Here is a 26,874-nt window from a genome sequence, read left to right on the forward strand (position 1 = left end):
GTAGGGTAAGGACCCTGAAAAATTAAGATCAGAATATTTACCATCACTATAACGTCGTCTAAATCAATTTCGGAAACAATCAGTTCTATAATGAGTTTATATCTCAAAATACGATACCTTCCTTCCATCTTGTAGCTCACGTTTTTTAATAAAAGTCTGCAAACGATATAATTACTGTGAAAATTATACAAAAGTGAAATAATTAATGAAGTAAGTGACTAATTAAAACGTTCATGTCATCTCGAGTCCTACTTAATTAAACTTCTTTCTACTACAAGATACTTGTGCTTGTAAAATCAAGATGAAGCTAAATTAGACGTAAATAATACAGGTGCAATTAGAATGCTAGTAAAACTTAGAGCTGTTATTATTTATATTTATCCAATATCAATAAAATCATTTACCTTATCCTTGTACTTTTAGTGATTTAGTATTTTTCAAATTCGCAATGTATAGCGTCCAAAACTCGGGGTCAATGCCGCGTCGTAAGCGGGCAATCTAAGTATGTACGTAACGTTTATTGACTTCTACCGACAGTCAGATGTTTTATTTGCAATACATTGCGAACTTTTAAAATAAAGGTTTTTTATTTTATTTTTAATCCCTTGAAGGCTTTCTACGAAAACCGATGTAGAACCAACCATGTCAAATGAGCTTGGTGGCTATCATTCTGTGTTAGACACTGAGTTAGCGAATCACCCCCCTGGTACTTACTCGACTTGTCCGAATGTGGGGTCATAAGAAAGGATATTAGGTTTGTTTAAGATGTTGGTGAAGTCATAGGAACCGAAGAGATGCAGGTCATTCAGCATGATGTGGGCATTTATTTTTAGTTCACTGATATCAGTTTTCAGACTTGTTATACGGAAATTGGTGTTGTTTCGTAGTTTCATGCGGTGGAAGAAACTAAAAAAAAAACATGAATGATATCTTAATAATATATAGTATTCTACTAAAAGGTACCTTTTACTAAAAACACGAGTTCCGAATCTTGCTATTTATTTATTTATTCTTCAGTGAAAAACTCGGACATTATAAAACTCCAGAAAGGCAAAGCTCATACATTCGTACTCTAGAAATTCAAATTCTAGTCCACACACATGTGAGTTGCGACACGTAAGAACGTACAGTGCGACAAGGCTATCTTGGCGCGTGGCAAAAATCAGAACTAACGTTGCCGTCAAGTGTCCCCTTTGTTCTTGTTTGAATATTCTAAGCCTTTGTTCTCCAACAGCGCCCCCCTGTCAATGTCATTCAAGTGCCAAGAGAGCAGTGCCGCACTGTAGCAGTACAGCAGAGTAGCTAGCTGCTAGATAGTGGCGCAGTGCTTACGCTCTCGAAGGTGTCGTCAACACCTTCAAGCGTGCTTCAAAATGTGACGGCCCCTCACTTAGGTTACCCGGAACAACTATGGGGAGGAATCTTGGGATGAAAAGTATCATAAGTAAGCCTGCGCCAATCTTCAAGAACAGTTAGGTTGAACTATGAAAAGGTAACACAGACAAATAAAAAGACATCCACTTTGACATTTATAATAATAATTATGCATGTAAAACGTAGTGATTATATACTCTTTTATGCATTCCATGGATTATGGAAACAAACCAAATCATTATGTTAAAAATACCTATATTCATTTCGTTAGCAACAAGCCGACCAAGCTACGCCTTAATTAACCTGGCTTAACGTACAAAACACAAAAATTACAGTATGAATTTATAATGAAATTTCAACGGGAGTTTTTGTTAAAATGCAAAAGTTTCTTAAAAGATTAAATTAAAGGCAGTACAAAAAATACAACACGTCGTCGGCAGGACGGCAGGATGTCACACCGATTCACAGATTCGCTAATTATGATTTGTGATCTTAGGTGAAAAATTATGATCGTCGAAAACTTCCAGATTCGCACGCACGCGGTAGTTCAATAGTTTTTTTTTGCGATCTAGGAAAACTGACAGAATAATAACCGGGAACCCCACCCCCGTCACCACTTCCCTCTACCTTCCCCCACACCTCCCCCTCTTCTACCCCAACCTCCGTCACCTGCCCAACCTCCCCCGACCTCTACTGACCTCCCCTGACCTCTCCCCGATCTCTCCCACCTCCCCTCCACCTCATCTACACCATCCCCCTGCTTCCTCATCTACCCTATCTCCCCGGACCTCCCCCCACCATAATTTAATTCTATTTTAATAGATAATTTTCGCGGCCAGATAATATAATTTAAAAGATACCACAATCATATTAACAGGTTCCCGATTCTATTTTTTGTCGCCGAGCATCACCAACCTACCTAATATTACGCCAACCTAATATTTTTGGAAGCCGTAGTTAATATTTCAAACAGCTGAATTACTATTTATTTGGCGAGGCGTTAAATACGACCCTTATTATAACTACCTAAGCACAATCCAATAAATTTGCCTTAAATACACCTACTTGTAGTTTTAGTGATTCAGTATCAGATTTGATCCAGTCTTGCCGTTGACTTTCGACCCTCAAAGGAAGAGTGAATAGGCCTTCTAGGCAGGCACGCTTCACCTTTGGGTGCATCATTAGACATCATCAACTAAGTACTTTTAATGTGATTGCAGTCAATCACATGAATATTTAGTTTAAAAAAACCATCAGGCTTCAGAATCACGGAGCTGGCGCCCAATCACAAACCGAGCGGTTTGTCGTAGCAAAATTTGTGATAATGACGTGAAGGTGTCAAGCGTGCGTCACAAAGTTTCCTGATAATATGCAGCGAACCTTTTGAAATACTAACAGGATGGATTTGGGTAGCCTCATCATGCAATATCCACCAAGGTTGATGCCAGCCGGTATGAGGTTCTTGTCGCCCTTCGCTGCGTGGATGGCCCGCGCAGCTTTTAATTTATTTCTTAGCAATGCCTGTGAACATAAGTAAACTTAACATAAGGTACTTTTTGCCTTCAAAGTTTAAACTACCACGTTGTTTTAGTTAGGCTTTATTATTATCTATGCCCTAAAACAATTTTAATATAGTAAAATTTTATTTATTTCAATAGGTCCCTTATATAGGTCCCTTGAAAAATCTCTAGGGCAAATTTTGAGGCAACTGCGTTCGTAAATGAAGTAATAAACTAGAAAAACTTCGTGTCGCACTTTACTTCATAATAATATCAAATGTCTTAATTGGTATAATAAAATGTTTTATTTTGCCAAAAGTAGGCGTAATTCTAAACACCGATTTGCAAAAACTCATTCACCCGAACTCACACCTCACAACTCACCGAAACGGAACTATTTTAGGCTCCACCCGCCAACGAGCCATTAATTTTCGAGGCTCTTAATTTTGTCCGATTTTACGGACAATAAGATATCAGCTAGGTACTTGAGATTAAGCGTTTGATAAGTAAGTTCGTCTTGTCGTAGAAAACAGCGTGTAAAGTTTAAAACTTACATTTAGCATTTCTTTATCAAAATTATTAGTCTTTTCCCCCTTTTTGTAGTGATTTTGTGTGATTTTGGGATATTGTTCTGAAAGAAAAAATAAAGCTTTGTTATTAGACCTTCGAATTTGACATAGACATCAAAATTCAACAATTACACCTTTTAGATCCGATAGTAAGATCAATTCCGGTGTACCCTAAGGGAGCGTGCTAGCTCCTTTAATATCACTACCGATATTAATGCGAAATTGTGTTTGTTTGTTGGTTTATTGGTTCGTTGGTTTGTCCTTCAATGACGTAGCAACGAAGCATCGGATCAACCTGATTTTTTGCATGCATATAGTTAAAGATCTGGAGAGTGACATAGCCTACTTTTTATCCCGGAAAATCAAAGAGTTCTCACGGGATTTTTAGAACCCTAAATCCACGCAGATGCAGTTGCGGGCATCCTGCAGACCGGGTAAACTGGCGTTAGTCAACCTGGTACGTTTGTTCACGACATTTTCTGTTACGGTTACTGTAACTGACGTTTATCTTATTAATAACTTTATTGAATTAACAGCTAATGAGAACATAACTGACGAGTTCAGAAACCGGGCATAAGGGTTCCGTTTTTCCTTTTGAGGTACGGAACCCTAAAAACTGGGTGCCCGTTGGAATTTCGCGAAATGTAATTTTTTCGATTGCTTATTGCTAAAACTATCTTGTTTATAAGTTTTTAGATTTTTCTCGCTTGGTGTAAAACACCGTATCCAATACAAACTATCGCGACAAAATAACAGCTTTGCAGCCTTGCATAACAAATAACTATTTCTAATATAATGCACGATGTTAAATTAATATATTACCATCTAATTTATCCATTTCATCGAAGAGTTGTTCAGCATCATAACTTCTCCAGCAATCTTTGTTACAATGGACAACATTTTCAGTAGACAAACAAATGAAAAACAACGGTTTTATTAGTAAAAGTATATGGCTCAAAAACATTTTAAATGTACTATCGGATAATAAAGTTTCATTGAAGACTTTATTGCTTGTTGCTTCACACGATGAAAAGTTAATTTTAAAATCTTTCAGTTCAGTTTTTAATTACTATCGCTAATTAAAGTTAAATTGACTTTTTTACTCTGAAGTTTTGTTATTATGCTCCGGCCGCATTTGCGGCTATAGTACAAAGCAATTCGTGCAGAAGCTTCGTATGTTTTGCGCGTTAAAAATTTATCATGCTAATACGATGGTAACATATGCAGCTTCGAATCAATAGGTAAATGAACAATCGTGCAATATTCCAAGATGGCCGTTCGCATAACAGCTGTGATGTTTTGACAATGGATGATGACATACATGTGTTTTAACAATTACTTCATGCACTTGAAAACTAAAAAAACCTAAACAGTGAAGATGGTGTTTGAGAACAACACGCCTGATTTATTCCTGTAATTTAGGCCATTAGAGAACTCCTCTTCTTCTTTAGTTCAACATTTGTAAAGTTTAAAAACTAAAATTGTTTTAGACTAGATGGTACTCACGCTTCGCCCGCGTGAATTTAGGTTTGTAAAAATCCGTGGAAACGTTTGATTTTCCAAGACAAAAAGTAGCCGTAGTAGCCCGTCCTAGGGGGACGGGATACAAGGTATCTCTGTTCCAAATTTCGTGAAAACATTTAAATGGATGATTCTTTAAAAATCCCGTGGGATCACCATGATTTAGGAATGCAACTCCTTCATTTCTTCCACTCCATTATTATTCAGAACATCTGCACAGTTAGGAATCAACAGTCAAAATGAACAAAGCTAGTCTGACCACGCGCATCGCTAAGCAGCGCGCTAAAACCCTTTGATTTATCGCCGCTCAGGCGGTAAGCGCTGTGCTACGTAGCGCAGCCCAAACTATCGTGACGATAGCCGATAATTTCTGGTCAAATCTGCGTGTATCACGGTAAGGGCTTTCAAAACCGAGATACCGGTATTGACTAATACCGGGATTCCGGTCTTTTTCGTTCTTTTTCAATACCAGTATTTAAACTTGTAATACCGGGATACCAGTATTGGCGGTATGGCCAATATTTTTTATCCGACTAAGCTACCTATGATAAAATATCGTTTCAAATTGTATTTTATTGCTATTACATGTTTTTCACCATCCCTACTGTTTTTGTTCCAACGTGATAGACCATATACTTAGTTCTAAAATTAAAAAGCTTTTTTCATAAAGGGTCCACAGTTGCTTATAAAAAGTTAAGATCAAAACCAATATGATATTTTTGTAGTTTTTTTTATTGTTTTCCGTCAATCAAATTGGGTCAAGTTTGATTCAATTAGATCTGGTATTCGAAAGCCCTTCTAAGAAAGAAAGAAGAAAACTTACTTTATTCGGAAACACTTCTTCAAAAATCATTTTTTTCCGAATTTCAATTGTTAATTGACACAAATCAATAAAAGGATCCCAGGATCCCGGTATTGAAAAAAAAATCGGTATTGAAAAAATCCAGTATTCGAAAGCCCTAGTCACGATAGACGCAATTGCGGCTCGAGGGTTATGCAAAAATGCATAATTATGAGTAGAGTTGAAAAAGTTATTACATTAAGCAATTTCATGGTAAAGTGAATAAAGCAATATTCATTCTTTTTTATATCACTTTCTTTGTTTTAATTTTTTAATTTTTACGCATAAAAGTTAGTGAAATGCAAGTTAATTTATTTATTATTATTTTTGTCCTGGCCGTTGGTGTCGATTCATCAGGGATAGAAGATAAAGTAAAAAAATACTTTAGCAGTGGTAAGAATTTTATAGAAAATCAACTTTTACGACGTGATTTTCTCGAAAACAATTTAACAAGGATCGTTAGTATTTCTGAAAAATTGATTTTTTAATCAGGTTTTTTATAACCGTTTAGCTACTACATATTCTTTATAGGCCTTTACACTTTAATTTATAATTTGATTAAAAAATAACAGATAAGTATAATTTTTTTAAATAGGTTTATCGATTTTTTCTTAAGAAACATTTACTTTTTAGATGTATTTAAGGCATTTCAAAAGCAGTGGCGGACACACCGAAAATCTTTCGAAAATGCTGTACTTTTGGTAAGTATATGTAGTAGCTAGATATAGAACACATTTAAAGATACGTGTTGTAAAATGAAAAAACATGCATCTTCATGACGAAGCCCTTGGTTTCCGTTAAATTGGTTGGTTTATGATACAACAAATATTTTTTTAGACATTAAAAGAGAGTTATGGGAACAGAGGAATGAACATATACGTAAGACGATCAGCTGATGCCCTCAAAATATGCACTGGTTTATATGGATCTGATAACGTTATAGATTGGTAAGTATACCTACTAATTAATTATTTTATCAGTACATACAATATAGTCAGTTTAATGATAACAAATTCAACCCGTCCGCCCGCGCCCGCTCAACTTTCTATTTTATAAGCGCTTATCTTAAAGTAGCAATGAACTAAGTTTTAATCGATATGGCAATCGGGGTATGCGACGGGTGGACGCCCCGCACACCCGCACATCACCCGTTTTTGCCCGCACTGGGTTAGCGCAGGGGCTGTGCGGGCGCGGTTTTTTCCTCGATTGCCATTTCGACCTGTCGCGTACTATAGTAGGTACCACGGGTAGGTTCCTATGCCTAAGTGTTTTCCACTACCACCTTTTCTAGTTATACCTTGACTAAACCCTGACTGAAAGTTTTTTGCCAACGCTTTTAAAATGGTACGCTGAAACAGCAAAGCCTTAATAGGGAAAATGATAACTTGACTAATAAGGTAGGCACTAGGTTGGTAAGATCGGTAAGATCCAATACTACCTTTTAGGTTAGCACGATCCGACTTTATCTTTTGAGAGGAGTTTATTCGTAGCGCACTTCAAACCGACATACGAGTAGCTCACTGGGTTGCGAAGCTCAAGTAGCAATGGACAGGGCACATACTCGTGGTTCGTTAAACCAATAGACGTTGGGGTCCCAAGGTGCTGGAATGGCAACCTCGCAACGGAAGACGCAGTGTTCCAACACCCCCTTCTATAGGTGGACGGACGACATCGAACGAGTCGCAGGGATTCGCTGGATTCAGGCGGCGCAAAACCGTAGCGTGTGGACGTCTATCGGTTGATGATGATGATGATGCAATTCAAACAAACGTGGTTTCCTTCTCATTTGAATATTATAACTTTACTAATCAACAATGAAATTATGTAGACACGCAACTAATTGATATGAGAATCAAGCTATGTTTGTTTGGAGTGCGCCCGGAGCGTGCTAACCTGAACCTAACAATTGAACAGAAGTTTCCCTAGCGGACTTCCTGCGCTAGGGAAACTTCTGTTCAATTGTCAAAAACGTGTCGTGGCAACCACGGCTCCTAGAAGTTGAAACACCTGTTGTTGTTTCGGATTGACTATGCTGCGTAGGCCCTACTGGCCGCTACAGCGTCACCGGGAGGGTGGCGAGTGCGAAGCTCCGCCTGGGGGTGAGCCCTAGCTGGGCTCGAAGAAATAATTTGGAAGGTCGGGGGGGCAACGTCCTCCTGTGAGGCTCAGGCCACGGCTTAGGATGACGTTGGGATGGGTGGAGTTGTTGGACTACTGGTTAGTCCGTACGCCTCCGAGGCCGTGGCGTGAGTCCACGTCCGGGTGGCGTTACAAATCGGGAACCTCGTCTTCGCCGGCGAAGACGCTGTGATAAGGTTATTATGTAGCCCCACGAGATTGTCGGGCATGATTTGATCGTCCGGGATCGTTAAGGACGTGCTTAGAGCGTCTTTTATCGGGGGTTGGTCGTTCCGGTCAGGGCTGTATGTCGCTGCCTCAACTACTAAAGGGTTGGGGTGTCTAATGGCTTTTTCAAAATAGTTTTTGGTACTTAAGCTGTTTGAAGAAGCTATTATCGGGAGTTGGAGGGTTGAAACACCTTTAGCCTTATGCTACAGGATGCTGCAGTGAGTTATTGATTGTTGCAAAGTTTAATTCGTTTTCAGGCTTTTGTTAGACATAACGCTGACTAGTTTAACAAATCTTATCATGCCAGACGTGATCTTCGCTTTGGCGTCAAACCACCTCCGTCTGCAAGCCGGTCTCAGCAAGATGATATTGGAAGCCAAGTATACTCTGATCAGAAACCAGTCTGATATCGTGTACTCGCCAGAGGAGCAGACCCTGCACAAATCGCCTTTTAGCTACGTGCAGGTGACGCCTTATGGACAGTTGGCGTAAGATTTTTATTTATTACTAACTTTTTCCCGTGACGTACGTTGGCGTATTTTTTTTCCATTAGGTACAACTACTTAAATCCTTGACTGCGTTCTCACCTGATGGTTTTTTTATTTTTTTATTTTCTTATTTATTTATTCAGGTACAGGTTAGCCCGGATTACCATCTCGACCTGTCACGTATGTCGCGACAGGTCGAGATGGCAATCCTTCTTCCGACTGTGTACCTAGTATACCTACCTATTTTATTTTGATCCTACAGCTGAAAATATGTAAGTAGGTGAAACCTTAACATCTCTAAATTTAGTGTAGTAGAAAGTTAACTTATATTTTCTTGTTTAGTATCATTGCTGAAGACTGTACAATAGACGGTTATGTTGTAACAAAACTAAGCGGTATGTCCATTAACTTGGGGCACGACACATTTCGAGTAAGGAATTGTAAATTTAGCATTGAGGTATGTATCCATCCAATGACTTGTGTCAGTAAAAATGAAGAAACTATTATTAAAGTCTTTTAATAGCGAAAAAATTCTAAGCCAAGCTTTTAAAAGCTAGATTTGTTTATTCCTTATAGATTTCTTCCAATCGTCGACAGCCGCCGATAATAGCGCCATATTTTACCGTGGAACAGAGTATGTAATCAATATTCATTATTTATTGCAAATATAAAATGTCTGGCGGCTGAACTCACGTGTTAGTCGGAGTTTGCCCGACTGGGTTAACACGTAAGTTGTTAGCGCCGCGCGTCGCGAGCAAAGGCCCATTGAAAAGGGCTAGTCGGGCTTGAAACTAGTCGGGCATACTCCGACATTTAAATTTATACCATATAGTAGCTTATGCTCACGACTTCGTCCGCGTGGACTACACAAATTAAAAACCCCTATTTCACCACCTTGGGGTTGAATTTTCAAAAATCCTTTCTTAGCGGATGCCTACGTTACAATAGCTGTCTGCATGCCAAATTTCAGCCCGATCCGTCCAGTAGTTCGAGCTGTGCGTTGATAGATCAATCAGTCAGTCAGTAACCTTTTCCTTTGATATATATTTAGCATAGATTAATATTGGTTTCGCTAATATTAAGATTGTATTTTATTTAAAATGGACTTACAATAGTTTAAATGCTTATCAGTAACCCTTATTATCAGTAGGTACCCTTATTATAAATGCGAAAGTGTTTTTGTTTGTTGGTTTGTTGGATTGTTAGTTTGTTGGTTTGTCCTTCAATCACGTCGCAACGGTTCAACGGATCAACGTGTAATTTTTTGTATGGGTATAGATAAAGACCTGGAGAGTGGCATAAGCTACTTTTTATCCCGAAAAACCGAAGAGTTCCCACGGGACTTTTGAAAACCTAATTCCAAGCGGACGAAGTCGCGGGCATCAGCTAGTTGCTAAAAAATATTTTATTTTTAAGGTAAACAGCTAGAACTTTTGTTGACAAGACCAATTCGCGCAGAAATGCTGCCGAAACTTCAGGCAGCAGTATTTACTTATATTAATACATCGCTCGTATTTGAGGATTATCTGTATAAATTTCGGTAAGTCTCTTAAATTAGGGTTCCGTACCTCAAAAGGAAAAACGGAACCCTTATATAGGATCACTTTGTTGTCTGTCTGTCCGTCTGTCTGTCAAGAAACCTACAGGGTACTTCCCGTTGACCTAGAATCATGAAATTTGGTAGGTAGGTGGGTCTTATAGCTGGTATTAGGGGAAAAATCTGAAAACCGTGAATTTGTGGTTATATCACACAAAAAAATATTGTGGCCATGAACTAATAATTAGTATTTTCATATTTCGAAGTAAGATAACTATATCAAGTGGGGTTTCATATGAAAGGGCTTCACCTGTGCATTCTTAAACTGATTTTTAATTATTTTTACGCAGCATAGTTTTTTAATAATCGTGCAAAATGTCTAAAAAATACGACTGAATTACGGAACCACCGTTGCGCGAGCCTGACTCGCACTTGGCCGGTTTTTAAACAATCACTTGCTTTAATCAAACCTCCAAAACTTGTCAAATTTTGACCAAATTTTCTTCCTCTTAACAATTAACATGCATGACCAACAAACATGCTTAACTAAACTTAAAGCCTGGTATAGTCCAACGAATGGGATTTGAATCTACGGCCCTTTGGTTTCAGTCCACGCCCTTTGTTTGGCGGTCATTATACGCAGATAACTTTCTTTCTAGAACCGTTTCTTTCTATACTTTATAGAATACCGGACTCTACCGGAGCTAGCTGCTCCGGCGAACTTCGTACCGCCTAACAGTTGATTCAAATTTTTTAATTTTTTTTCTTAAATCTACTTACGTACGTACTTCAAGAAATATTATAAAAAAATAATTAGCGAAATAGGTTCAGCTATTCTCGAGATTTGCGATCAGCAACACATTCAGCGATTTATTTTTATATATAATGTGTTTATAAACACTCTTGTGAAATAAAAGATCTTGCGTTGCTCTGTAAAGAGAATTATGTTTTATTAACGACCTGACATTTTACAAGAACCAAACACATAAGTTGTTAAAGATTATCTTACCTGTAAAGAGAAACAACAATTGAAGCTATTATTTCACTGTTATTAGGTATTGTTTAAACTTTAAATTCTAATTTTATATTATAATTCGAAATTCACTCGCACAGCTAACGTTTTAATAAAATAACAACCTGACAGTTGACACTTGACAGCTCTCTCGGGTCAATGCGCGGCAGATTCAAATTATGTGATCATAGACATAGATAAGTGATGACATTGACATAGACAAATAAATGAAGAGAAATAAATGGGCTTCCTAAGGTCATTTATATCTCCCCCCCCAGCCGTCGTCAATTCAACACTGGAACCAATTTTGTTATGTGGAATAGGTTTGATTCACACTTCTTATGTCCTGTGTTTATTTTGTAGACTGAGGTTGAAATTTTTCTAAGACCTCATACGGGCCAATTTTTAACTCATCTAGTTTTTTCCTGTTCAAACGGTTACCATTTTCAACATATACTAAGTCTCCTACTTTTAATTCACATGTTCTCCTGTTCTTGTCAAAGTATTGTTTATTATAATTGTGCGATTTTAAAGTGTTTTCCAATGCGGTTTTTCTATCCTTCAATAAATCATTACGGCTTTTATCTTGTTTCAATTCTTCTGGTAGTATATCAACATTTTTTCCTTCCAATAGATATTTTGGTGAAAATCCTGTTACAGTATGTTCCGTTTCATTATACTTTTTTGTGCATTCATGAGCAATAGTTGTCCAAGCTAATTTATCTTTCCTTTCATTTATCTTACATCTTATTTTATTTGTCAGTGTTTGATTTAATCTTTCATTCAGACCATTAGAAAATGGTGAATTCACTGCAGTAAAGATGATAGGTATATTCTCTTTGTCTAAGAAATTTTTAAAATCCTTTGAATTGATGCCGGGATATTGATCAGATAAAATTAAGCCAATTTTATTTTCACGTGTTACCTTTTGGACCAACCTTATAAAATCATTGGCATTTTGGGTTTTCGAAGTCAAAATATAAGCATATCTCGAAAAGTGGTCTACTAGGAGGTGTAAATATGTCTTTGTAGAACGTGAGCCACCAAATCCACCAATAGTATCTATAGACATTATTTCAAAAGGATAAGTAGCCGGACCTAAGTGAGACATTAGTCCAAAATTATATTTCCCTCTAGATTTGTTTTTTATACAGATTTCACAGTTGTCACAAATTTTTTTGATATTATATGTTAAATTTTTTGCTGTATAGAATGGATTAATTTTCCTTTTCATCTGTTGTATCCCAATATGACAGTACATATAATGTATTTTCTGTATAAATTTTTTACTAAATTCCTCAGTTAGTATTATCTTTTCCCTTTTCCCATCCTTACGATAGTATATGTTATCTTTTAATGTTACTTTATATTTATTCTGGTTTATATCTTGATTCCTTTTTTGATCATTTTGTATATCCTCTAGTTGAATCAAGTTTATAATTTTTAAAATTTCATCTTGATTTTCCCATGGGTCTAATACTGCATTTCTGCTTAAGCTATTTGCTTCCACAGTGTATTTTCCTGGAGAGTATTCTATCTCAAAGTTGAACTGTGATAGGTAATACGTTAAGTCTCCTAGTTCCTCATCTGTTCTTGCCTTTATGTTCATTTTCTCTAAAGGTTTATGATCAGTGAAAACCTTGAATCTTTTTCCTATAAGCCAGTATTGCCAGTATTTTACTGCTTCCTTTATTGCTAAACATTCTAGATAAATGGCTTTTTTCTTTTTTTGTGTGTCATTTAATTTTCTTGAAAAATATGCACATGGTTTTTCTTCTCCACTGTGTTGAGGTTGCTTCAAAACAGCAGCGATACCTTGTATACTAGCGTCTGTATATATATGTATCGGGAGATTAGGGTCAAAGATCGCTAAAATAGGTTGCGAACAAAGTAATTTTTTTATTGTCTCAAAAGACTCTTGACATTTTCCTGACCAAATAAATTTTTGTCCTTTTCTTAACAAATTATGTAATGGATCTAATATTATTGATATTTTTGGCACATATTTCCCATAAAAGTTTATCTTCCCTAGAAACTGTCTAACATTTTTCTGGGTTTTCGGAACAGGGAAATTCTTTATAGCAATTAAGTTATCTTTCAGTGGAGTGACTGTATTATTCTTGATAATATGGCCCAAATATTTTACTGAGTCTTGTGCAAAGTTACATTTTGAGAATTTTAATCTAAAGCCTTCTTCTAATGTTGCTTCCAGCAAAAGTGATAAGTGCTTGATGTGGTCTGAAAATGTCTCAGAAAATACCAAAATATCATCAATGTAGTTAACAGTGAAATCTGATAGTCTGTGTTTCCGTATAATACTACTCAATATTCTTTGAAAAATTGCAGGTGATGTTTTTAAACCGAATGGTAAGCATGTCCATTGGTAATGCCCATCCTGGGTAACAAATGCTGTTTTTTCCCTGTCTTCGATCTTCAAAGGAATGGACTTTGTTTTCTTTCTCACAAATTCTGCATGGTTTGTAACTTCCATCTCGGTCTTTAATTTTATTTTCTAAACCTTTCATTTTTATTCCCGAATTCTTTTTATTCACTAGATGTTCCAAGCCCCTGATATTATTAAACAAATCCTTAGTCTCCTTTAAGCTAGTTCTATTGATTTTGTCTGCAATAAAATTTGGGAGCCCGGTGGCAATTAAATCAATTAACGTGGTATTATCCATTGATTTATTAACTTCTAATAAAAGTTTTTCCTTTTTCAAAGCATATTCCAGTAATGATCCTTGTCTATATTTGAATAGCATTGCATATCTCACTGGCGACCATCCCCTGTCTGCGTAAGTTTCACAGAAGTTTTCCTTCCATGTTGACCATTCTGAGTTTACTGTACATTTTATGAGTCTTGAACTGTACCAATCGAGGCATGAATCTTCTAAGAATAATCTCAAGGCGTCAATTTTCTTAGTGTCTTCTTCTATACCAACACGAATACATTCTGATTCAAAAATAGCCATCCATTGTGATACATTTGACATCTTATTATAGAATTTCTCTAATACAATTTTTTCTGTCAGCTTTTTTATATTGTCGGACTTCGATGAATTCTTTTTTTCAGCAAAATTCTCTAAGATTCTCGTCAAAGCCTCTTCTGAAATTCCAGAAGTAGAGGGCAGTGTCCGCGTTTCTTGTGTTGATTCCTCTAGCAAATATCCTTTAAACTGCATGTTTCCATCTTCATCTATGTAGGTACCACATATCTCTGGTGTTAGTGTAAACCAAACTTGTCTTCTATCATTTCTCTTTTGTAGTGTGGTTTTTACTTTTTGAAATGTTTGAGTTTTTATCAATGTGTCGTGCAGTTTTGCTGGTTGGAATTCTTCCGGCATTAAGAAGGTACGATTATTATTAGTTATTGATGTTAAGCAGATGACATTTGATTTCGGATCATCCATCGATTTTTTTACAACAAATTCCAATCTTAACTTCTCCATGTTCTTGCAAAAAATAGCTATAGAATTGTTGTTTTATAATGTGTTTATAAACACTCTTGTGAAATAAAAGATCTTGCGTTGCTCTGTAAAGAGAATTATGTTTTATTAACGACCTGACATTTTACAAGAACCAAACACATAAGTTGTTAAAGATTATCTTACCTGTAAAGAGAAACAACAATTGAAGCTATTATTTCACTGTTATTAGGTATTGTTTAAACTTTAAATTCTAATTTTATATTATAATTCGAAATTCACTCGCACAGCTAACGTTTTAATAAAATAACAACCTGACAGTTGACACTTGACAGCTCTCTCGGGTCAATGCGCGGCAGATTCAAATTATGTGATCATAGACATAGATAAGTGATGACATTGACATAGACAAATAAATGAAGAGAAATAAATGGGCTTCCTAAGGTCATTTATATATATATAGAGAAGATTATAAGTAGTTCTAATTAATAGAATGAGTACTATTTACTTCTGATCTTATTCAGACTGAATTTCATTGGAAATATATTATGTATTTGCTTTAGAGATTACCAAAATGATATATTTAAGGAGACGTCAAAATATATGAGAGATATTGCCATAGCCCTTGACAGTAAAACTGTTGCGGGAAACCAGGCGACAGTGGATGCTCCGCCAATCAGCCTAACTTGGGATGTTAAGGTAAACTCTTGGTAAAATACTAATAGGTAGGTACCTAATTGATTGCAGATATCAAAATAAAATCTGTTGACATTGACAGTACAGTTATGGAACTATCGAGCTGGTAAAGTCCCGACAGGTGGAGATGGCCGTAGGGGTGGGGGACACCCCGCACACCCGTACAGCCCCCGCGCTAACCCGGCGCGGCGCGGAATAGCGTTAGTGACGTGCGGGTGTGCGGGGTGTCCCCTCGCCTCATACCCCGATTGCCATCTCAACCTGTGGCGTACTATACATGGTAGACACACATAATATGTATATGCACATATGACAGAAAGCTATGCAGAGACTTCAAGTTGACAATGGTTAAAAGTAAGTTTATGTAGAAGTTTGTCAAAAGTGTACAAAACTTTGACTTTGCTCAGACTTATTAAAAGTAAAGTCTGAGCAAAGTCAAAGTAAGTACGCTCTATAGATATCGTGTAGTTATAAAAGCGTGTTTATTTAGTTTTTAAATAATAAAATACTAGCTAATGCTGCGACTTTATGCGCGTGGATTTAGGTTTAGGAACCCTTTAATTTTCTGGAATAAAAGTAATCTATGCTGCATCTAAATCATGTCAAACCGTTGCTCCCTTGCGACGTGATGTTTATTGGTTTGTTGATTTGTCCTTCAATCACGCTGCAACGGAGCAACGGATCGACGTGATTTTTTGCATGGATATAGTTATAGACCTGGAGAGTGACAAAGGCTACTTTTTATCCCGGAAAATCAAAGAGTTCCCACGGGATTTAAAAGACACTAAAACCACGCGAACGAAGTCGCCGACATCAGCTAGTATTACAATAAAACTTAAAGCTAGCAATTATCTTATTATACTACACAAATCTTGCCCACATGGAATGGTGCCAAGAATACTGGCTGTGTTTCCGCGCTAGACAGTCAAGCTGATCCGTTGCGCAAAAAATGAGCCAGCCCTGTTTAATCCATAAGCTTGCATACTAATATTATAAATGCGAAAGTGTGCCTGTCTGTCTGTCTGTCTGTCTGTCTGCTAGCTTTTCTTGGCTCAACCGTTCAACCGATTTTGACAAAATTTGGTACAGAGGTAGCTTGCAACCCGGGGAAGGACATGGGCTACTTTTTATCCCGGAAAATTTAGGAGTTCCCACAGGATTTTTAAAAACCTAAATCCACGCGTACGAAGTCGCAGGCATCAGCTAGTATATTTATATTTCAAGTGCCCAGAAGAGTTCTGTTCCGGTGATGTCCTTATCGATAACGTGACTGTACATGGGTTGGATACAGTATACTCCGCTCACACTGGTGGTCCTATTAAGACGATGTCCGCAAGAATAACGGAATCATTAAGATTTGACTCGTTAATGGTATGGTACCACATCTTTTTAAAAAATTAACTAGAAACCAAAATATTCAGATTTTAAGTAGTAAAATAAAATACAGAAGAAAAACCCGCATTACATTGTGATTGATTACAGGTTAGAGGAATTACAGACTATTTTCATAATGATTCGGCTGTAGAGAAACACTTATTTGTAGCTGAAATCCACGATGTTGCCGTCGAATTTGAAATTAACGTGGAAAAACCGGAAGCAAGATTTGAAGTTGTCAGCTGGAGGTACAATTAATATCATCTAAATACATTAGATACTAGCTTATCCTGCGACTTTGTCCGCGTGGACTACATAAACCCCAATTTTACCTCCTTATGGGGTTGAATTTTCAAAAATCCTTTCTTAGCGATGTCTACGTCATAATAGCTATCTGCATGTCAAATTTCAGCCCGGGCCGTCCAGTAGTTTGAGCTGTGTGTCTGTGTTGATGGATCAGTCAGTCGGTCAGTCGGCCGGTCGGTCGGTCAGTTAAAAATTTAACACCTAAAGGGGTAAAATCCACGGGGGTCCACGCACGCGGACGAAGTCGTGGGCATAAGCTAGTAATATAATAATTATCGTTTTTAAAATCTTACCTAACCTACTTACTTAGTATCAAAAAAAAATTTTACAAAAAAAAACCGACTTCAATACACAAACACTATAAATTAAAAATAATTTAATTTATTACCGAATTTATTATGTATACAAGTGTTAATATAGTTTCATAATAATACTTGTGTAAAAAAAATTTTTTTTTCAGATCATTTGAGTTTTCGATTCTTCCATTCGAACATCGAAAAGACCAAAAATCTCTGGAATCATTCATCCATGGATACTTACTAAACGTGCTGCCTAAATTACTCAACAATCATTTAACCAATACATACAAACTACTGAGTCACTCTACGCCGTTAGTAGGAGCTGCATCAACTATTTGCGATTGTGGTACCTAATCAAAATATGAATAAACGCGATTCGTAAAACCAAAAGCTAAGCTTTTTTTACTGATAAACTTGTCTGAGAATATGCATGCAGGCTGAAGTATAAAGAATGTTGGTACTAGTTGCTCAGCCTTAAGACACAGTTAAAACGCGACAGGTTTATGTCTCTCACAATAAATCTGTCTCATTTTAACTTTAAGTTACATCTGAGCAATTAAAAAGTACACTCTCGATCTCAGCCTTAGTACCTGTGGAACGATAAAATTCGCATCAAAATCGGTGCAGTAAATTTAACAACAGTAGACCATCTCTACATAGTATAAAATAAAGTCGCTTCCCGCGGCTGAATGTATGTATGAACGCGTAGATCTTTTGAACTACGCAACGGATTTTAATGCGCTTTTCACCAATAGATAGAGTGATTCAAGAGGAAGGTTTATAGGTATAGTTTAATTCTCAAAAATTAGAGATCTCTAGGGAAATTGAAATAATGTGAATTAGGTCGGAAAAAATCCTCTCATTTGAGAGCTTCCGAGGCAATGACACCTCAATGACACCACATTAGTATCTACATTGCACCCATGCGAAGCCGGAGCGGGTCGCTAGTATATCTTAAGAAGATACCTACTACTGAGGAGAATCTTTGATTCTATTTACATAAGAAATCTAACTACACAAAAGTCTAAATAATATACCTATTTATTGAGTAATGACTGACTGATCTATCAACGCACAGCTCAAACTGCTGGAGAGAACAGGCTATCATGCAGACAGCTATTATGACGTAGACATCCGCTAAGAATTGGAAATTCAACCCTTAGAGCTAGCGCGCACCACGGTGCGGCGAGTTGCGGTGCGTTTAAAAATCGTTTAAATGTATGAAATCCGGTGTGGAGTTAGTTCCGCAGTACGCGTGCTTTTATGTATTCTATAGTTCACAGATTTTGCGGGAAAAAACGTACGGAAATTTACTGTGGTGTGCGCTAGCTCTTACGCGGGTAATTGGGGTTTGTGACCTTCGCGGAGGGAGTCGTGGGCATAAAATTATTTAGTATTACAATGAAACTAGAAGAATAAAACTACAGTAATGTTTATGATTAAAGTAACTCAAGATATTTATATATTTTCTTATCCGTTACACGGCTTTATAAATGACGTTGTCTTCATCCACGTCTGTCGTGTATTCCAACATGACTGGTTTCGGAGATGTCCCCCAGTGTCTCATTTTTACAAGTTTTCTGTGAATTAAAAAGGTAGTCAAGTGTTATATTATGGTTATATATTATAGTCTCTTAGTAGGTACTTAATGGCCTTGTAGATGAATTCAACTTTCTGTACCAAAGATCTTGAATCTTATACCTTATTTTATCATTCAAAGATTACCTTGTAGGACTATCTTCAAGCTGCATTCTATTATCAGGTGAAAATGCTTGTGTTCTCCTCTCTCTTTCTTCAGGAGGTTTTGTGTTCGAAGCAGTTTCTTTACTGATGATCCTGATAGATTTGTCTAGATTTGGTTCTGGGAAGAAATTTGGACCAGGCTCAAACTTTCTCATCACTATTTCTGAAGACCCACTTTGTATTACTGTTGTAAGGATGATCGGATTGGGTAATATCGATACCCGCCGCGCTGGAGGCATTGTGAGTTTGTAGTAATAATTGTTACCCTATAAAACAATATTTATAAAATTGATATTTTTAGGGTTCCGTACCTCAAAAGGAAAAACGGAACCCTTATAGGATCACTTTGTTGTATGTCTGTCTGTCTGTCTGTCTGTCTGTCTGTCTGTCCGTCTGTCTGTCAAGAAACCTACAGGGTACTTCCCGTTGACCTAGAATCATGAAATTTGGCAGGTAGGTAGATCTTATAGCTGACATTTGGGGAAAAATCTGAAAACCGCGAATTAAGGGTTAGATCACACAAAAAAATTAAATTGTGGTCATGAACTAATAATTAGTATTTTCAACTTTCCAAGTGAGTGACTATATCAAGTAGGCTATCATATGAAAGGTCTTCACCTGTACATTTTAAAACAGATTTTTATATATTTTTATGCATCATAGTTTTTGAATTATCGTGCAAAATGTCTAAAAAATACGACTTTAGTACGGAACCCTCATTGCGCGAGCCTGAGCCTGAAACTTGGCCGGTTTTTTTGTTAAAACAAGTTTTAAAGCCATTCAAAGTGAAAACTAACAAAATTTTTGTTGTTACGTAAGTAGGTACTTGAACATAATATATCATGCATGTGATTCTCGCAGAAATCCAATATACCCGGCAGTTTTAGGACCACGCTGTCGTCTAGACGGGAAACTATGATGATATGTTTAGATTTATGACCAGATTAAACCCTAGGAAGCTTCGTAAAATAGGGGCGAGGACTTAAAACCTAGTCTTTAAACATAGGTATAGACATTTTTGCGTTTCTCAGTCCTTAGATAAAGGTAATCTCCACAGCTGCAAAATGAAAATACTTTCTTATTTAAATAACTGCGTCGTTTAGACTTTTAAAGAGGTTAATAAAAGGAAAATCTCTATAATATAAAAATGAATCACTAAATGTGTTGGTCATCGGAAATCTTGAGAACAGCTGAACCGATTTCGCTAATTCTTTTTTTATAATATTCCTTGATGTAGGTACGAGGATGGTTCTTACGGAGAGAAAAAAATTAAAAAATTGCCTGAAAAAGAATCGACTGTTAAGGCGGTACGAAGTCCGCCAGGTCAGCTAGTATTTAAATACATAAGATGATTGTTAAAAGTCAATACGATTTTATACACGTTAAATTTGCAGATGGAGTGTTCGTATGTTTTACATTTACCTCAGGATCTCGGTGGTCTGCATTGAAGATGGCCTTTCCAATGGAATATCTTGGTGTATCCTGGCTCTTCTCCCAATATAATGAATCAGAGTGATCTTCTTTATGATTTATATCACTTTGTTCCGCGTTAACAATGTTATTTTTGCTGTTCGAGTATTTCGTGAGCTTCTCCGCATATTTACTTGTGTCTCGTTCTTTTTCCCACTGTTCCGCAAGAGAATCATCTCCCGGTGGAGCTTCTTGCTGATATTCTTCAGTGAGATTGGCGGCGAAGGCTGTGTTGAAAATAGGAAAGCAAATGTGTTAAAATTTTATGGGAATTTTTTGGGAAGACAATTGCGTAATGTAGGTACGTGAGTTAATCTTTATGAGTTCACTAGGTACCACAAGGCACATTGCATTTGAATGTTTGTTTGTTTGTTTGAAAAATGTGTTTATTAATAATTAACGAAAATATATACATAGTTTATGTCTTATTAACCTAGGATAAACACATAAAAATATAATTAAACATAGTTTGGCAGGCTTTAGACGCCCCTTTCAAACTTACCAGCTTCATATTTTAAGACCATTTAAATGGTCCAGCAACTTACCAGCTATCGTAGCTTTAGTTTTAAGTTTGCGTAATAATTATCACCACTATATCTTACAAATCTAACACCATACCAGACCATCAATAAGAGTAATTTATTACCTATTTTGAATAAATCATTTGACTTTGACTTTGAAATGTTCTATTTACACCATAAATACACCAACAATAAGATAAAAATTAGTTATGCTAACCTTAGTACACCGGTTATCACTTGTAAACATATGCTTGAATGTAGGTTTTCTTTAATTCTCTAGTTCCTGTTGGGACCCCTTATTCACACGTATTATATAGGTACAGACTTCAATGTGTAAAAAATCACAATATGCCCATAGTACTCGAAAGGTCGAGATGGCAATCGAAGTAAGAGGCGGGGGTACGCCCCGCACACCCGCACGCCACCCGCGCTCGCTCGCAGCGGGTTAGTGCGGGGATTGTGCAGGTTATACGTGGCATTCCCTCCCCGCTTGCCATCTTGATCTGTCGCGGATAGATATATAGATGATGACGTATAGACCTATAGACCTATAGATGATGACTCAGCGATTACAAATAATTTTTTGCTGATTTTAAGCGCGGTACAATTGGAATCAACGTAGTAGTAATTACCTACCGTCATCTTCTTTATCACTCCTTCTGTGGTGGACCAACATATTATCTGGCTTGTCATAAAACTGACCTCGGCGCATGTACACTTTTACATCAGGCCCTGCAAAATAATGATATGAAAAACAAAATGTCGATTGCGTAGTGCGTAACCACCGTTAAGGTTTAGAGCCGAAATTTCACGAACAGGGTTCGTGAAATTTCGGCCCACTTTTTCGGTGATCAATTCGGTGTAATATTAAGGTGAAAATATACGATAGACACTTTAACATCAACAAACTTACTTGCGTGGACAATAAACTCAGCGAAACAGTAATTGTAGCCGTACGCAACTCCAGCAATGGTTGCAATGCTCAGTCCACAGCATACAGAACAAACCAACCAGCACGAGAGGAAAAAAGTTAATATCCTGTCAACAGAAAACGTATCTAAATATCTTCTTTTAAACATACAGTTCAAACTTGCGGTTTTTGCGTTTAGGTTCCTCAGACAAATAGACCACCACATAGTAAAAACCGGCCAAGTGCGAGTCAGGCTCGCGCAACGAGGGTCCGTACAACAGTCGTATTTTTTCGACATTTTGCACGATAATTCAAAAACTATGATGCATAAAAATAAATAAAAATCTGTTTTAGAATGTACAAGTGAAGACCTTTCATATGATACCCCACTTGATATAGTTATCTTACTTCTAAAATTGAAAATACTAATTATTAGTTCATGACCACAATTTAATTTTTTGTGTGTGATGTAACCACAAATTCACGGTTTTCAGATTTTTCCCCTAATGCCAGCTATAAAGCCTACCTATCTGCTTAATTTCATGATTCTAGACGGACAGACAGACAGACAACAAAGTGATCCTATAAGGGTTCCGTTTTTCCTTTTGAGGTACGGAACCCTAAAAATAAATAGACTCTTCTTATTACCTAGCTTGGGTTGCGAACTGTTGCGTTTGTGTTCATGTCACCCAGCTTCTCTACATAGTATAAAATAAAGTCGCTTCCTGCTGTCTGTATGTATGAACGCGTAGATCTTTTAAACTAAGCAACGTATTTTAGTGCGGTTTTCACCAATACATAGAGTAATTCAAGAGGAAGGTTTAATTTAATATTGGTTTGTGTTAATTTGTTGAAATATGACGATATTTGAACAAAATGTCGGAAGAAATCAGGCTTAACAAATATTACGCGCAAAAAACGAGACGGAGGCGGCGGTGGTTGCATTTATAATATTAGTATGTACTACATTGCCACCCATGCGAAGCCGGGGCGGGTCGCTAGTAATTAATACGTTGCGAACTATTGACTTTTTGTATACCTAGTAAAAGTTACGTCGGTTTTGAATTAAACCTTTCACTGACCTTTGAAGCAAATCCAATGTCCATGTAAAACAACTGCATATGTAGCACATAACTTTACAGGAAGATGTCGGATGTCAGGAACTTCGCTGTGGAGAGTATAATAAAACTGTTTGTGAATTTCTTGAAAATACTTGAAAATACTAATTTGTTCAGGAACACATATTTTTTTTTTGTGGTCTTTGGATTTTTCCCTTGTGCAATAAGACCTATACCTACCTGCGAAATTTCATGATTCTAGGTCAACGGGAGGTAGCCTATAGGTTTCTGGACAACAGATGGATAGACGGATAGACAGACAAAAAACAAAGTCAATCCTATAAGGGTTCCTTTTTTTTCTTTTGAGGTACGGAGCCCTAAAAACGGATTAATATGATAATTGTCGCATACACACGTTTAAGTAATTGCTTACCCAGAAAATGTTTCAGTGTAAGCACCACACATGCCAGCATTAAGCTCCTAATGTTTGTTTACGAAATCAGTTAATATTAATTTAAAGTTAAGAAACGTATTAGGTGCTTCGTGAATGTAGAATGTAGATGTTTATTTTACAAATGGCTGTAATTTGTAACTTTCAGCTGTAGACTAACAGCCGTACCTACTCAGAGTCGCTTAACGGGCCTATATACTAAACATGCTGTCGCGTTTGGACTATTCAAAGTACTAAACAGAAATGTTATGAGATACAAAAAATTGTGTAGCTAGTTCAAAAGGTGACCTTCCTTGTACGACTTTCTGATTTGACAAAAGTGCCACAGTTATCCCGGGAAAAAATGTAAAACATTGCTAAAATCACGAAAAACCAACTAAAACGCCTTGTGGCGTTCTACTAGTTATGACTTGTCTACTGCATTAAATACGAAACAAAAATCCTTTTTGTAAACTAAAGGTATTGATTGACCCTGTGCATATTTTTATTGTAGACTTGTGTCCGTTCATTATTTTATGAAAAATGTCCAAACGTTCTAAATATTTCCACAAAAATTCTCCATACAAAATCGTATGGGGATTTGCGATCGAAATATTCATTTTTTACTTAAGTTTAATTAAAACGAGACAGAGCTATATCTCTCACATAAATCTGTCTCGTTTTAACTCAATCTTAAGTAACGATTAGCGACACTGAGTGCGGCTGTTAGACACAGTGTCGATTATTATAGGCTGTTATTTACAACAAGGGAAGGTAGCTAGTTAAGAAAAACGACCTCTATGTAGTACGTACTAAGTACGCAATAGACAGGACCTTCCGAACAAAAGTTTTTGCGTTCTGCCATTCGCTTTTGCTTATAAGGTGATGAGGTGATGTCCAGTGCCTATACTAATTTTGACAGCTCTATAGAACACGATTTTTGAATAAAATAGCCCTTCTATTGGTAATAGTTTAGTTCAATGGTTGAGTAAGATTTAGATAGACGTACATACCTAGTATTTTCGTATAGTGCCAAAAAGTTGTATGCAGTGTTAAGTTAGAGGAAACGATTAATACAGATAATAGATAGGTATGCCAAAAAATTGCCTATAAACAAATAAAACTACTACGTTTACATACGTGCCCATACACGAAAAGAACGCGAACAGTCGAGATGCCAATCGGGGTGGGGACGCCCCGCGCTAACCCGGTGCGGGAGAGCGCGGGTGAGCGGGACGTCCCGCGCCTCGTATCCCGACTGCCATCTCGACCAGTCGGGTACTATAGGTAGTTGTATCTACAACTACTTGACCTCGGGGGTACAAGAACCTTTACACATTCAAGTATCGATGGTAGCCGAGACCTATCACGGGTATTGTTCTCGAAAGACGGAAAGCTTTGAATCTTTGCCCCGGCAACCGGTAAAATATTATGGGAAACTAGCTGATGCCCGCGACTTCGTCGGCGTGGAATTAGGTTTATTAAAAATCCCGTGGGAACTCTTTGATTTTCCGGAATAAAAAGTAGCCTATGTCCCTTTCCAGGTCCTTATCTATACCCATGCAAAAAATCACGTCAATCTGTTGCACCGTTGCGACGTGATTGAACATTGAAGGACAAACCAACAAACCAACAAACAAACACTTTCGCATTTATAATAGGAGTACTGACTAGCTGATGCCCGCGACTTCATCCGCGTGGAATTAGGTCTTTAAAAATCCTGTGGGAACTCGTTTATTTTCCGGGATAAAAAGTAGCCTGTGTCACTCTCCAGGTCTTTATCTATACCCATACCAAAAATCACGTCAATCGGTTGCACCGTTGTGACGTGATTGAAGGACAAACCAACAAACCAACACACTTTCCCATTTATAATAAGGGTACTGATGTTAAAGCATCTGTAGGTATAATGTATAGTATACTGCTGTGGCTCATAAAAATCGCTGAATATAAATAAGGGAACTGGGATTCCAAGGAATTGGAATGAGAAGTAAGGAATGAGTTAGGTATGTATTCAATGGTATGGTTCAACGGAGATGTATATAATCTAACATTGTAAAGGATTATTTAAATCATAAGAAAGCTTGGGAATATACGGTGCTTCATCAGCTTTGATAGTTATAATATATTAAATAACTAGATGATGCCCGCGACTTAGTCCGCGTGGATTTAGGTTTTTAAAAATCCCGTGGGAACTCTGATTTTTCGGGATCAAAAGTAGCCTATGCCCTTCTCCGGGATGCAAGTTATCTCTGTACCGAATTTCATCTAAATCGGTTAAATGGATGGGCTGTGAGAAGCTAGCAAACAGACGGACAGACAGATTTTGTCATTTATAATAATATTAGTATGGATAATTGAATTTGAGTTTGTTGTCAAAAAGAGCACGCAAAACTCCCTTGTTCACTACCAGGGCAGAAGCAGAAGAATTAGAAGTAAACTGTATTGCACAAAAGGTCAGGTCATTGATTTATATATTACTTCGTATGGACAGGGCTATTGAACAAACAAAATGGCACCGACTCAGTGGTGCTTTAGCACCAATGCAACCTCAGTGACGTCTGGATTTCAAACGGGTCGTTCGATTACTATGTAAGAGGTGGCGCTGATTTATTTGGTTCCAAAACCGTGAAAAATTTTGTTCGCTTGACCATATCTTGTCATTTATATCGATGCATTAGGTAATATTATATAAGTAGGTAAGTATACAAAACGATTGGTAATTGATTTTTTTAAAGAAAATTAGCCATATTAATTAATATTATAATTTACTTCCAACTTAGTAAAAGGTTGTGTTTCGAGTAGGTCTGAGATCTTACAACTCGGTAGAAACAACTTCGACAAGGAAGCTGACAGACGAATTCAGCTGGGCTGGGCAGCATTTTCAAAGCTACGACAGGTCTTCGAATCGTCAATACCGCAAAGCCTTAAGACTAAGGTCTTCAACGAGTGTGTCCTACCTGTGATGACGTATGGAGCGGAAACGTGGACACTGACAGTTGGCCTCGTCCACAAACTAAAAGTCTAAAGTATTAGTTACTGCTAATTTGTACCTACGTGCTTGAACAGTTAGGAGGGATTGTGCGAGGTGCTCATCCCACCTACTGTTGAAACGACAATGGGCGCTGAAATCCACTCTTGGATCTTTATTTTCAAGACAAAATCACCGTATTACGTTATGTGAGTACCTAGATTGAGACTATTTTTCATTATTTACTTTTCCCGTGACACTAGATAGCCACAATAAAAGTTTGGCCTATTTATTTATGCGTGAGAATGATAGCACATGCCAGTACGTACCTACAATGTTAATTCTTTGTCGCTACCAGCATGGAATTACACCCATTTTGTTAGCGTTAAACAAATGTTTGTGGTCGTTTTTGGAAATTCGTTTGAAGTCCCTTTCTATTCTACTACAGCGGCTCATCTATATGTTTTAAACGAGAAAGCGA

General features: G+C 37.2%; 4 protein-coding genes across 4 annotated transcripts in view; 1 reads left to right on the forward strand and 3 right to left on the reverse strand.

Annotated features, from left to right (window-relative positions):
- The window catches only part of LOC117989008 (uncharacterized), a 19,779-nt gene extending 15,499 nt beyond the window's left edge, over positions 1 to 4,280 (reverse strand). Inside the window, exons 1-5 of the mRNA XM_069503473.1 lie at positions 4,265 to 4,280; positions 3,428 to 3,504; positions 2,771 to 2,895; positions 715 to 906; positions 42 to 156 (exon numbers count right to left, since the gene is read on the reverse strand). Coding sequence (XP_069359574.1) covers positions 42 to 156; positions 715 to 906; positions 2,771 to 2,895; positions 3,428 to 3,504; positions 4,265 to 4,280 — 525 coding nt within the window. The remainder of the gene's footprint in view (positions 1 to 41; positions 157 to 714; positions 907 to 2,770; positions 2,896 to 3,427; positions 3,505 to 4,264) is intronic.
- On the forward strand, positions 2,869 to 17,658 carry LOC117988977 (uncharacterized). Its single transcript, XM_034976272.2, has 11 exons — positions 2,869 to 6,197; positions 6,438 to 6,505; positions 6,642 to 6,751; positions 8,411 to 8,641; positions 8,984 to 9,098; positions 9,218 to 9,275; positions 10,058 to 10,181; positions 15,179 to 15,314; positions 16,536 to 16,682; positions 16,794 to 16,933; positions 17,452 to 17,658. Exons 1-11 carry the CDS (start codon positions 6,104 to 6,106, stop codon positions 17,642 to 17,644), a joined length of 1,416 nt encoding a protein of 471 aa, XP_034832163.1. The 5' UTR covers positions 2,869 to 6,103; the 3' UTR covers positions 17,645 to 17,658.
- LOC138403326 (uncharacterized) lies at positions 13,509 to 15,064 on the reverse strand. The gene is made up of 2 exons (XM_069503458.1): positions 14,802 to 15,064; positions 13,509 to 14,722 (listed from the first exon to the last, which is right to left on the reverse strand). Exon 2 carries the CDS (start codon positions 14,637 to 14,639, stop codon positions 13,509 to 13,511), a length of 1,131 nt encoding a protein of 376 aa, XP_069359559.1. The 5' UTR covers positions 14,640 to 14,722; positions 14,802 to 15,064.
- Positions 17,659 to 19,146: 1,488 nt separating the features above from the next.
- LOC138403334 (uncharacterized) lies at positions 19,147 to 23,113 on the reverse strand (the record flags this gene model as incomplete). The annotated part of the gene is made up of 5 exons (XM_069503474.1): positions 23,017 to 23,113; positions 21,938 to 22,062; positions 21,661 to 21,756; positions 20,450 to 20,730; positions 19,147 to 19,299 (listed from the first exon to the last, which is right to left on the reverse strand). Coding segments are annotated over exons 1-5 (705 nt in total), but the record flags the coding sequence as incomplete, so codon positions are not given.
- Positions 23,114 to 26,874: the final 3,761 nt, after the last annotated feature.

Source organism: Maniola hyperantus, chromosome 15 (assembly GCF_902806685.2).
Source record: "Maniola hyperantus chromosome 15, iAphHyp1.2, whole genome shotgun sequence".
Taxonomy (NCBI): domain Eukaryota; kingdom Metazoa; phylum Arthropoda; class Insecta; order Lepidoptera; family Nymphalidae; genus Maniola; species Maniola hyperantus.

Excerpts from the sequence above, each read along its gene's own strand:
- LOC138403326 (XM_069503458.1), bottom strand. The coding sequence starts at position 14,639 with ATGGAGAAGTTAAGATTGGAATTTGTTGTAAAAAAATCGATGGATGAT.
- LOC117988977 (XM_034976272.2), top strand. The coding sequence starts at position 6,104 with ATGCAAGTTAATTTATTTATTATTATTTTTGTCCTGGCCGTTGGTGTC. Across the intron at positions 6,506-6,641 it reads TCGAAAATGCTGTACTTTTG|ACATTAAAAGAGAGTTATGG; the intron begins GTAAGTATATGT and ends ATATTTTTTTAG. Across the intron at positions 10,182-15,178 it reads GATTATCTGTATAAATTTCG|AGATTACCAAAATGATATAT; the intron begins GTAAGTCTCTTA and ends TATTTGCTTTAG.